At 37.0% G+C, this 13922-nt stretch overlaps 1 protein-coding gene across 13 annotated transcripts in view; it reads right to left on the bottom strand.

The window, feature by feature from the left end:
• The window catches only part of LOC135214883 (dystrophin-like), a 1767410-nt gene that overhangs the window by 653773 nt on the left and 1099715 nt on the right, over window positions 1-13922 (bottom strand). For all 13 annotated transcript variants that reach the window (XM_064249322.1, XM_064249323.1, XM_064249325.1 and 10 more), the window contains one exon: window positions 5168-5206. In XM_064249322.1, coding sequence (XP_064105392.1) covers window positions 5168-5206 — 39 coding nt within the window. The remainder of the gene's footprint in view (window positions 1-5167; window positions 5207-13922) is intronic.

The raw sequence follows: 13922 nt of genomic DNA, 5'->3' as shown, positions 1-13922 counted from the left end.
ACAATATTCCTAAATTAGTATAAACTGTTAGTATTGCAGCAGTTTCATATGATACATGTATTTCTCTGCTGGATACCGTGAAAACTTTAGAGCATGATGATGTAGTTCCCCTCGAGTGCTGTAAAGATCACAGGACAAAATACAATGCCATGTGCTAGAGTTTCCTTAAATGTATGTTTGTAATTTTCATCTAAAAACCAACATGTAACATATTAAATTTTAAACATACATTTAAGGAAACTCTAGCACATGGCATTGTATTTTGAATATTTATTTAACCACTGTATAAACTTTCACTCTTATTGTTACAGTATATATGTCCTTATGTTCTTTGTATCTAAAACAACGCCCTTAAGCTGTTAATCCCTAGACTAACCAGTACCCATACCTCAAGGTCATACCTCCCACACGATGAGATAAATAGGCCGAAAGGTCAGATTGTAAGTCAGTAGTCGCTTGATAAAGCCATAAGGCGAAACAGCTGTCGTGACAAAATTCAATAAATGGAGAAGGAGTCTGATTATTGTCTTACCCTGAACGCCTACAAATTCATGCTCCTCTTCGTTAATTTCTGAAAACTTGGGAAAGAAGGATTGGAATAACCGAGAGTTATTTTTAAGAAGTCAAACTCATAAGTGGGGACAAAATAGTCACTACATATTCCTGGAATAATTATATGTTTTATATATATATATATATATATATATATATATATATATATATATATATATATATATATATATATATATATATATATATATATATATATATATATATATACAAATATTCACAAATATCTACCTTTTGTCTATCATTCTATATACAATATATACATGTATATACGGATATATTAAAAACAATAAATTAGCAAACCATCGAAACAAAGAATAACCAGATGTTGTCGTATCATACTATTAATGAGTTGATGTATTTACTCCCTCTAGCAATAACAAACTTTCCTCTTCATCTAAGGACGACCAAGGAACTCGAATTTAGATAAGACTTGGGGGAGGGGGGGCGCGGGGGGGGGCGATTTTTAGAAATAGCTACCAGAGTAAAAATGTCGAAATTCAATATTCGCATAGTATAACTGCAGTTACTGGATGCTGACATGTCACTGGGCCAGAGGAACACCTATACTTTAATAACAAAAAAGAAAAACAATCACCATACTTCACCGGGGAAAAGACGAATTAACGTTTCATATGAGAGCTGTCTCCAAAAACAAGTCCCGTCACTAAGAAGAGTTTTTCAAAAATATTAAGTATTGGATCACATAATGCCAATGCAAATGACTTCATGCAACGTCAGCAAAACATTCCAACCCCAAAACGTACTCTGTGCCCAACAATATGAAAATCCAAGTGGGGGAAAAAAATGCTATTGATCTGATTCATAAAAGTTTGGTCTGATGACCCGGCACTGGAACAGTTTGGTTTATCAGGTACTACAAAAAAAAAAAAAAAAAAAAAAAAAAAAAAAAAAAAAAAAAAGGGGGTTTGCACTGATTACGGAAAACCTACAACAACAAAAAAATTCCAATCTAAAAATCGGCAATATCACCATCCCTCAAACAAAAGGGTTATATTTAGACCTCTAAATGGGTCCACCCGAAAGAATGAAAATCTCAACTTGGCACAATAATGGGATCGGTAAATAATTAATACTCTCTTTCATAAGAGAGTCTCATGAAAAGGATTTTTGAAATGGGGGCGGCAGTCCCTGTCTTGGCTTAAGATAATCCTCTGTTGAGAGACAAGTCTTCAAAAGTTTCCCGAGGCGAATATTATGTAAGCTGCTCCATACCTGAGGAGAAGGAGGAGGAGGAGGATAGATATGAAAATAGAGACAAAGAGAAGAAATAAGGATGAAGATAATGGGAGGGTAAATAAAAAGTAATAGAAAAAAAGACAACCAAACGAAGAGAAAAATCAATTAGAAGCCACAAGAAAGTTGGGTGACTGAAAGTCCATGTGACGAAGTAGGACAGAAAGCTGAAAGTGAAACTGCGCACAAGCGACATTTGAAGAAAATGAAATGTGGAATGAAGAAAGTAATTCCTGACGGAGTAAAGAGAGAGAATAGGGGAGAAGAGGAGAAGGAGATAGAAGAGAGAGAAGATGGAGAATCCATTCGTCGATAAGATTCTCCATTTGAAATATTGGACAAGCATCATGATTTTGAAGTCAAATCCTTCCCATAATATATCGTTTTCCAGGAATGAAGCACACCCATAGAATACATATATTATTCCCCACATCCATTTATTCCCTGAGCATTCAACCCTCCCTAACATATGGCAATAACTATGGTGCATCATTCTCCTGACTTGCCATAACAAATTTCTCTGTCTCTGTCTCTCTCTCTCTCTCTAAATTCTTATCATTACTGGCATTAAATCTTGCCCCTTTTATACGGTAACAAAGACTGAATTGTATCCTCAGACATTTGAGAATTTTATACGTGATTTAAAATAAGGGGGGGTCCCCAAGATTTTTCTTCGAAATGATTTTCTTTTCCAGAACATGAGAAGAATTCTTATAACCGTTGATTGATAGGTCAAGATTTTTCTCGAAATGATTTTCTTTTCCATTTTGCAAATAATTTTCAAAAATAAGCATTTTCAACAACAATGGTCCTGATGCTTTGAAACCATATTTTACTCTGTGTGTGAACAACAATGGTCCTGATGCTTTGAAACCATATTTTACTGTGTGTGTGTGTGTGTGTGTGTGTGTGTGTGTGTGTGTGTATGTGTGGGGCGCATTCTAAACTTCCTGTCACATACTGACCTAATGAAACTTGATCATTCAACCACAGAAATAATATGCGATAATTTCTAAAAGGAAACTGTATGAAAGAGCCAGTTTTCCAGCTAGTTTCAAATGACACTGACGATAAATTCATAAAATCGTAACTTAATGAACTGTTCTTCAGTCAATAGCCGTTTACTAGCCATCTATAAAGCGTCAAAATCCACTTACTAAAAGAAACAAAAATTGAAAACCCGGTATTTCAACGTGTAACTTCAATAGAACGATTCTAAGAAATTTGCTTTGTGGTTTACAATGAAAAAATTTATATATATATATATATATATATATATATATATATATATATATTATAAGTATATATATATTATATAATATATAAATATCTATATATATATATATATATGTATATATATATATATATATATAATATGATATATATATATATAGATAGAGGAGAGAGAGAGAGAGAGAGACGAGAGCAATACTATGAGCCATTATTCAGCCACTTACTACGAAAAAAATATGGAACGAAAAGTCAGAAGAATCGCGGGAATCTGATGTTGAAACTCGAGAAATAATTCTAATGTCCTCAAAATTTTGAAAGACTTGAATGGACGAAAAATATAATTTTTAAAAAATTAGCTAATTATTCTCTTTTAGCCATCAGTGATATGTAATCTTAGAATCTAGTGATTGAAGGGACCATATTAAAAAAACAAAAAAAAACAACAACAACATATCTATCATCGTTAAATAAAGAGGTTATTGCCTACAAACTCTACGGACATTCATGTAACGCCTAAGTCTTGGATGGAATTATCGCAAACATTTTCTAGTAAAATCAGGAAATGAGGAAAAGGCGGAAGAGATCCTTTGTACTGTGGCTTCAGTAATTCCTAGTTCTATGAAACTTAAGAGAAACACCTCATCTGAGAACACTCATCTGAGTCGAGAGTTTTTCTGATATATACCAACACATATACTTACATATATATATATATATATATATATATATATATATATATATATATATATATATATATATATATTGCTAATTGTTACAATGCTTAATTAATATGAGGGAAAAAGCGAAAACTATCGACTTCCTATATCTGTCAATCAGGTCAAATATAGCATCATCCGTTGCCAATATAACAACAACACAAAAGTAGTATTTGAACAATTGTAAGTTTTCTTGTAAAACTTATCAGATATTCAATTTCCTTAATATGTTCAGTTTACTTTATGTATCACCGAGAATTCCTATATGACGAACAAGTACTCCACTACAATATAATTTTTAAAGACAATTATCCTAGGTCTGTAACACATTTAGAAAAAGATAAACTTGTGTAAAAAAAAGGGAATTAAATGAAACATAAACATTTAAGCGAAGAAAGCAATACTCACAGATACGAAGAAACTTAAATCTAGTAGACATACCTGAAAAGAAATGGAAAGATTGTTAACGAAGAGCATGGGAATGAAAATATAATTACTTGTCAATCAATATCAAAGTCATTATTTCAATACATAAAATAAGTCTTAAAAATAAATTAGCAATGCCACAAACTGTTTTTGGCAAAATCAGCCAAGTATAAGGCGACGATGAACACACAATCGTCGTACTGGTGGTGGTTTTAATAGTAGCAACAAACGCACCAACGTTTGCCTGTATGTTCAATCTATTTATGAAAACAATATTTCGTACTACCACTTGTCCATGCTACACACACAAAAACACTAAATACCCCGTGTGTACGTTTCTGAGGGAAGTGACTCTAACGAAAATGTTTACTGGAAGGATTCACTTGACTCTTGGTTACGTTCACCCCGACCTTTTAACTCCAACGGTAAACATTCTCGTCTGTCGAAAGGTTACGAACGAAACCTCCAATTCTACCAATGGTTCCCGTTTGTTCTGGTTACCATTAAGGAGGCATAATCCCCGACGGTAACTGAACATCGACACCACTACAACACTAGGGAGACAAAATTATTTTTACGTTTTTTCCCTCACATACAGGAAATCTAGGAACCGATGAAGTTTTTGGACACGAGAGGAACGTAGCCAACATTAATTCATACACACAGTATAATGCTGTCTTTATGATTTACTAAGGTGCCTTCCTGTCCCTAGATACAATGCAAAATCTATGGTACAAAAAAGTGCAAGAAAAAAAATATATATATACATCTACGCTGGTCTGCAAAAAGACAAGAGCTGGGGTGAGAGAGAGAGAGGATTTTGGACTGGGGGTTTGGGGGGGGCTGGGTAACTGGGGTTGTTATACAAAAACTGGACTCGTCTCTCAAGTTTTGATACAATATACTTTTCATAGGTCTTCTACCGGAAAGGAAGGCTCCAAGTGAGGCACAGTATTGGGACCTACCTTGTACTGCAGTTGATCATATGAGGAGTAGTGAGCGAGCTATGAAAATGAGACTGAACATTAGAGAAATATAATAAAGTATGAGGCATTGAATAATTCAAAGATTTCTATATTACTGTACAAATTAAAATCCTACTCTCAGGAGAAACTTCAACACGAAACATGTCTTACTATGAATATATTGAAACCTATGGCTATTCTAAGAGAATTGACTAAAAACTTGGTGCAAACTAAAGCATTCGTTTGAGCTTTTCTAGTCTTATATTTTTCTATACAATATTCTGACATGGGTACCGGATATATATGTAAATCCTCCTGCCAAATGAAACACATTTAGAAAATGAACCCAATACATCGTGAAAGAAATATACTATACAACATCAATGAAAAGTTAAATGGAATTATTCAAATGATACAATAAAAAAAAAAAACCTTAGAAGTCGATTAAAGAAAGAATTTCCTGGAGGAAATTCACCTGAAAAAAATACATCACGAATATATTTGATAAGCCATAATAATGGAAGTCGCAATATCCCTGCAAAATTACCTTAGGTACGAAGATTACCTGTTAACATGGTCACAGAAAAATTAACATCTGGATATTCTAGCTGAAACGTTTCAAGCTTCAAACTGTTAAATACCTGATGATAAGATTTCTATCAAAAGAGGAAGGGAAAGAGAAAGGGATAGGTCATCATAATCACCTTCTTTGGATTCATGACTGAAATCACGACATAAAAAAAGAAGCTGCAGCATACAATTTCAGAAATAGTAGTCTTCCAATGTGCAAAAATGAAGTTTGGTCCAACACCTTTGTAAGAAAAAAGACAAATGATTAGAAGGAAAATAAATAAAAAATCAAGCACGACATATAGACGTCTCCCTTACCTGTGAGAACTTCGACTGAGTGTCCATGATTTCGAAGAAGAGCTGCATCTTGCGATGGAAAGCCTGAGTGCCCTGGGCTGGCGACGGCGGGCTGATGGGCAACACGCAAGTCGGGAAACCATGGGCAGTGTGTCGCAAGGGCAACTGTCGAAGTTGGCCCCTTCCCCGCAGTTCCAAACTGGAGAACCTTCTCGGTGCAGGTCCGCCATTAGGAGGCGACACCAAAAACCCAGCAGGGTCCGGACCACGCTGAGGGGAAACTGCTGGGGAACTATATGCTGACCGACTTCGATAGTTATTGGGAAGGGATCTTTGGCTCACATGCCCACTGGAGCGTCCAAGGCCATCGGGGCGCTTGGGCGTCCCCCCTGGGGTTGTAGCGGGGGTGCTACAAGGAGTGTTAGCGGAGGAATCCCTAGACACACTGCCAGATGTTTGTTCCGTTGTTCTTGAGGGTGAAACAAATCGCGCTGGTGTTGATGCCCCACTCGCTACGGGGCTTTGACCTGTCAAACGGCTGAGGCTACCTACACTGCTGCTGCCTCCACATTGGTAGAGAGTCCGGGCGCCACTTTTCTCCTGTGGTCTGGCCTGCTGTAGGCGACTTTCAATGGTTCGCAACAGCGCCTGACCGTCAGGTAACGTGGAACCACAACTACTGTTATTAATCGACGATGGGTTAGATGCGCCCAAAGAAGCAGAATAATTCCTGAGTCCGTAATCTGATATGGATGAGGGCAACGACTTATAACCACTCTCGGGGCTTTGCAAACTCTTGCTCGTCGATTCTTTGGTCCTGGTTTCACTTTTGTATTTTTGACTCTCGGTCAGGTTTTTCAACCGCATCTCCTCCAACTTGGCGCGCTGGAAAAGAGCCTCGAGATATGCTAGCTTACTTATGTTAATTTCGTGCGCTGCTCTGATGCGACTGAGCCCGTTGTCAAACCTCGAATTTTCGTTGCTGGGAGAATCTTGGCCATAATGGGTGAGTGGTCTCAGGGCGTCATCTAGGCAGTGGTCGCCATTGAGAGCAGGCGTGGTCTGAGATCTCGGCAACGAGGACCTGATGTATCTGGGAGCAGGTTCTATGTCATCCTCGATTCTGTTCTCTTCGGAGAGAGGAGGCCCGCTGCTCTGCTCTGAACCAGAACTCTCCTCGTAGCCTGGGCTGGCTTCCTTGCCACTCGTGGCACCGCTGGTGGCGCCCGAATCTTCCGAATCTGAAGAGCGCTCGCCGTTGGCCAGGCCAAGGCGTCCGCCGTTCTCCTGCTGCTGCCGAGTAGAACTACTTCCGCTGTATTTGATGTTGTCGTAGCTGTCGGAAAACCGTTTGGAACTCCCGTTGCGGTAGAAAGAAACGAAGGTTGGATCGTCCCCGCAGACGACGGGGCTGGGCAACAGTCCGCTCATGCTGGTGCGAGAAGGGGCGTTACTTGTCTTGGTCTCCTTCCGCGCCCCCGAAGGCCTCCGACCTCCCTCGTGTGTCATCTTCGCGTGGTCCCCGCTGGACCTGCGTCACATGCGGGGCACTGCACGCCAACCCTCACATATCCCACACTTTCTAAGTCTCATTTACACATCATGGCGTAGAACACACCATTATAGTAGCGTTCAGGATTTTATATTCATTAAAAATCTGAAATTAAATGAAAAATTATGCATATGATAGCTTGAAACACCAAGCAAAATTTAACTGTCATCAGTAACATAAGAAGAGAATCTTATTGCAGTCTACGGTATCTGCCCGCCCTATTTCACTTACTGCAATGGCTCTTTACTATTGTTTCTTTCAAACGTTTATTTATAAAATTTGAGAGTGATAAGCATATGATGATGATGATAAGGATGATGATGGTGATAATAAACTTTCGAGCAATAGGAATCTGAAATTTTAATAATAAAAAAAATTACATCAAGCTTACATTTCCAATAACATTAGTATTGGTAGCAGCCTATTGCTAAATATCGCGCATTTTATATTTACCATTTAAAAAATGAAGTAAAATACAATGAACCCTTCATAGTACTTCGCAAAAAAAAAAGTTGTAAATGTAAAATTATTCGTCAGCCAGTACTAAGAAATCAAAATCTAAGGAAATCGACCGCAGATGGAATGACGAGGAAATGAGAACAGGATCTGATGACAGACGACTTTCAAGACATTTTTGAACTGAAAAATAAGAGCTAGCATTCTTCCTTGATAGCACAGATGTAAAGTAAGAATTAACTTAATTGTGCTTTTTATGCTGGTTTAAATACTTTGTGTAAAATTAGTCGAAATATAATATTGCTCATAAAATATATTTAAAGAAAAATCCACAGAACATAACCAGAAGTAAGCTTCAAATAATTTTTACAGAAATCGTCCAGTAAAATACTGATTACAACTGCTACTACTACCACCACTACTACTACAACTATTCTATCAATTCAGATTCAGTTAGTTACAACCCTGAGGAACAAAACGTAACATGATCGAACGCGCATAAAAAAATTAGCAAAGAGAAAACACTGTAGACAATATTCCTCCTACAAGTCGGTGTTTTGTCCAAGTGTCTATTTCTCGCACCCATCTCGCCATTAAGGTGCGCATTCGGATGTCGGCTCGAACGATGGCTGAGTTCCAACGTAATACGGTTTTATGTTCACGCATCGAGAGAGATTTAAAGAGGAGATTCGGCGTTGCCCTCGGCATCAGACCAAGCGCCACCTCCGCTATGCAACGACAAGGACCAACATATCAGCCAGCACAACACACACACACAGTCACCCCCCCCCCCCCTCTCTCTCTCGCTCTCTTCTCTCTCTCTCTCTCTCCTCTCTCTCTCTCTCTCTCTCTCTCTCTCTCTCGTGTAAATCTACGAGAACCGATTGTAAGCATTGTCAAGAAAATCTTACACACAATCACATGGCATCATCATCATCATCATCATCATCTCTCTCTCTCTCTCTCTCTCTCTCTCTCTCTCTCTCACCTATTGTGAACAATATCAGGAAAATCACAAACACAATCACATGGCATCATCGTCATTATGCTCTCTCTCTCTCTCTCTCTCTCTCTCTCTCTCTCTCTCTCTCTCTCTCTCTCTCTCTCTCTCTCTCTTCTCCCTACATATGTAAATCACATACACAATCACATGGCATCATCGTCATCAAGATCTATGTGTGTGTGTGTGTGTGTGTGCGCGCGCGCATAAACAAGATACTATGATAAACAATGACGAGACATATGCGACTGAAAAATGAACAATGTAACATGACTGAACTTCAGCAATTTTTAAAATACATTTACATATTTCCTCAAAAAACCACCACAATAGGAGCCACTGTCAAAGTAATTTAGATATTTACAAAGAAAGACAATATTTACGTACGCAAAAAAAAAAAAATTGCGTTCGGAATTTTCACTCTCTTAATCTCGTAACAGAATCACCCCTTTACAGCATCGTTTACCCATAACCGTATAGAAAAAAATTATAATTACACTTGACAGATGTATAATTTAAAAAGAAATATATATATAAATATTTCTCGACCATAATCGCCTGGTACTTTAGTTAGCATTATACCACTGGAAGCGTAGCACAAACGCCATCGAGATCAAAGATAAAAGCCGCCGACTGCGTAAAAGTTATGCGATTTCAATTTGATTATAACAAATGCAAACTGGCGAGATCAAAAGAGCGAAAATCTTTGATGAAAATTAATCATTACCACTTTTAGGCCCAGTTGAGACTGACAATTCCAAAATAATACTTTTTACCTGCCTGCGTTAAAAATGATCAACTTGCCAGCGGCAATTTATTCAAGCTTAAAAACTGCCAAGCGTAACGAAGCTACTTTGAACAACATACGCATTGTATGCCTTTGCATCTGTTTCATTACCGAAAGACCATTTCCCAAACGTATATATCTGGTTCAAAGTGGAATACTTTTTTGTACTTCATTTCAAGTAATTGAAAACATCCAGTTTTTGCAGCGTTTTGGTTCGATTTCATAAAGACTCGATAGGAAAGTAATAAAAAATAATTATTTGAATCTGAATTTTCGGAAAGTGAGAGAGAGAGAGAGAGAGAGAGAGGTAAGGGGATTTTGATGATAATACATAAAAAAGAATAAAATTAGTTAAAATCTATTGCTAACAAACAAAAGACCAACATTTACCACAAACAACACTGAGAAATTTCTTTACAAAGCTATAAGATCTTTCATAAAGGTACTATAACAGACGCATTCAAGCATTCATTTTGAAATATTCTCTCTATGAAAATATTACGGGAAAACTTTCTGTGCTATAAATGTAACTGGTATTAATTTATTTTTCTTTAAGTGACTAGTTGCTTCGTCAATTTCCGATGTTCTGTTCACTGAAAGAAAGAGTTAAGTGGCACTCATTCAACGAACCCTTCTTTCATTCTTTTACGCTCCTCTTCAAGGTTGATAACTATCCCCCAGAATATGACATTCGCAAGCCCTTGAATTTCATTATAAAACTGGACTCTCTTTAATAACGATCTTAAAGGCGGTGTCGCACAAGAGCGCACGTTTCACGGCATCTTCTTCTAGCATCTTGCCGCCAAACTTTGGACCAAGTGGCCAATACCCGACTGTTCATTCTCATGAACTAGCAGCACAAATTCCACAAATTCCCCTAATTTGGTGGCGGGAATTATGATACCTAAGTTCTCGCCTGGGTAGCAAAATGCTAAAAGATGGCAGGACGCGAGCTCGTGAGACGCAGACCTAAATTGAACTATAAAATTATATTATGTTCTATAACAATAAAAAAAACAGTAGAACTACGTTTTTGCAGCGTTGAGAAATAGATAATTATTTTGTATATCTAGGCTTGCAAAATACCTCGTAAACAATAAGATACTAGTTATGAATGGAAGAGAATGAGCACACATGAAAACTAACAAACAAAAACTGAACCAAAAATAATGTTTATATCTGCTAAACTCCAGTTCACTCATATTTACCAATCTAGCAGGAGCATTCTCTAGTAATAGGAACTAACACGTTAAAAATACTAAAACGTATGATTTAGAATGTAGTGAATATATCCCCTTCAACCCTACTCAACTTTTACCACTATTCGCACGGACAGACAAGAGGCGCACGCTCCTAGTCCTACGAGGCCTGGTAGAACTAAAAAGCTACCATTACCTTAAGCCCAACGCTTCAGTGAACCTGTCCTTCTCTTCAGCTGTGTTCGACGCTAACAGAAAACAACCATTTTCCACGTCTCAGCTCCTCGAACACTTCGTAACCCGACAAACTGCGGGGGAACAACTATCCCTCTACTAGTTGTTGTTACTCGTCACTGGCGTTCATAAGAACAGTAAATTTGTCTTGTTCATTACGTTAATTAGCAAATAACATTAACTAAAGATAGATTTTTATGCTGCATAATCTGTGAAGATGAAGGTACGCACTACCAAAACTGCAATCGGTCAAAATCCACATTAGGATTATCAATGATTTCTTGAAAAATTGAATTCTTTTCTGTTGTAATATATATATATATATATATATATATATATATATATATATATATATATATATATATAACAAAGTACTATATATAATATATATATATATATTATATATATCATATATATATATAGACTATATATATATATATCTATATATATATATATATATAAGACAAACACAAACTCACATATCTATCTTCCATATATATACAATGGATGTATGTATTGTAACTGCCAGCATAATTCTGAAACGCATTAAGCAATTTCAACCAAACTAGGTATACTTACGACTTACTATCTACAAAGCAGGGCTATGGGAGTTAGCATCCCTAGCACAATAGGGGGTGGAGGGGTGGGAAGGGATTCCCTGAAACGTGGCCGGTTCTGTCCGTAGACTTAGTAACTAAATAAACTTGACGATTTTATCATAACCATACCTAAGTCCAGTATCCATATTACTACTTACTATCTGGTAAAGAATCCTGTGGGGGTAAGACATCAATGGCACTAAAGGGGGTGGAGGTTGGGAATGGAAAGAGAGAGAGAGAGAGAGAGAGAGAGAGAGAGAGAGAGAGAGAGAGAGAGAGAGAGAGAGTTTGTCGGATGTCATTCATACATACACGCATGTGATAAAGTCTATTACGGACAGACCGGTAAATCTCTTTCACAACGTCTCAAACAACATCAATATTCTGTGAGAACTGGGCAAATATCGAATGCATTATTCGTACATATGAGAGATTTAGACCATCCTATTAACTGGAGTCAAGCAAGAGTCTTAATCCCATGTAATGGCACAGTTAAAAGGAATATCATTGAATCTTGTTTCATCAAGTCAAGTAATAGAAATGTTCTAAATTTAAGTCTTGGTTTATTTAAACTTGATGCTTTCATTATGAAAAAAGTTGTAGATAAATATAAGCAACAAAATTAATATATTCAGTTTTTACATGTTTTGGACTGTAAAGGTACTTTGTAATTTTGGTTAGGTTTGTGACCGTGTGATATCCGTAATCCTGGATTATCTTTTTTCATTTTTCCGCCTTTTCCCCTTTTGTACATAATTAACATCTGGTATTCTTGATCTTGTTTTGTACCTGAGACCTTTCTCTCCAATTGTACTTCATTAAACTCCTTGACAAGTGTCTGAGTAAAGACGAAAGCGCTTGGATTTCGTGGACTTATCAATTTTTCCTGTGGGATTCGCTTATACATGCATATATATCATATATATAGACCGTATCCCCTAATGATGGGTGGCTGTAAAGTAAAACTCACTAACATGGTCATTGCCACATTCCTGCTTTTAACTATACACCAGATCGCAAATGAACTTATGAACGAGTCGAAATCATCCAAACACGTGCTCACATATATATTATATATATATATATATATATATATATATATAATATACTATATATAGATATAATTATATTATATATATATCATTATATATATATCATATTATTATAATATTTAATTAACATCAAAAGAGGGTTTTAATAAGATAATATGATTAATAATATATGATGTGATATGCTGTGACGTTTCTTGGAATGCAGAGACTCATCATTTAACTTCCCTGGAGACAGTGTCCGAGCGACAAGCCATGGGAATGCTTACGCATCTTTCTTTGAGGTGGTGTGATCAAGACTGCTGTCTCAGCAAATCAGTGCCTCGTCCTGTCGCTATGAGAGCTTGATGTAGAGGTGACTTTGAAACTGGTCTCAAGCAGTTTATGGGTGCGAACATTGAGTGTGGGTTTGTACGTATGTGTGTGCTTTCCCACCTACATAATGAAATGTAGGCTTATCATGAAGGGGAGACTATTACGGAGAGGTGGCAGAACCAGGATGGCTCTGCCAAAGTGTTTTTATTGAGTGACAGTGCAACTGTGCTGAAATGGGTAAGCCTTTTCTTTATTTTGGCCAAAGTGTGGCTGGATTGTATTTGAATATTTATTTCAGAGATATTCTGTATATATGATCTTTGATTATGATCTTGTGCTTACCAGAGTGTTCTCCTGTCTTCTAACAGGCGATTCTGGAAGAGGGGAATCGATCTGGAGAAGAGTGGGATTAGTCTAGAAGAATGGTGTACTGACTTAATTACTGTGTTGACTGTGCCTAGTGTTATGGCTAAACTAATGTTAGTGTTTGATTAATTACCGAGGGTTATCTGAGTTGCTTGGGCCTCTGAGTTTAACATTTCAGTTAATCATTCTGTTAAGAATCTGAGTTATTCAGTTAATACTTTGCTTTTAAATAAATGTGTATTTTTGTAATTCATGACTCTGATTTGGTGACCTTAGATAATGGAGGGGGAAGGTATAGAGAGAGAGAGAGAAAAGAGAGAGAGAGAGAGAG

The sequence above is a fragment of the Macrobrachium nipponense genome, chromosome 46, assembly GCF_015104395.2.
Source record: "Macrobrachium nipponense isolate FS-2020 chromosome 46, ASM1510439v2, whole genome shotgun sequence".
Taxonomy (NCBI): Eukaryota; Metazoa; Arthropoda; class Malacostraca; order Decapoda; family Palaemonidae; genus Macrobrachium; species Macrobrachium nipponense.
The sequence above is the reverse complement of the archived record's forward strand: the minus strand, read 5'-3'. Positions and strand labels throughout refer to the sequence as shown.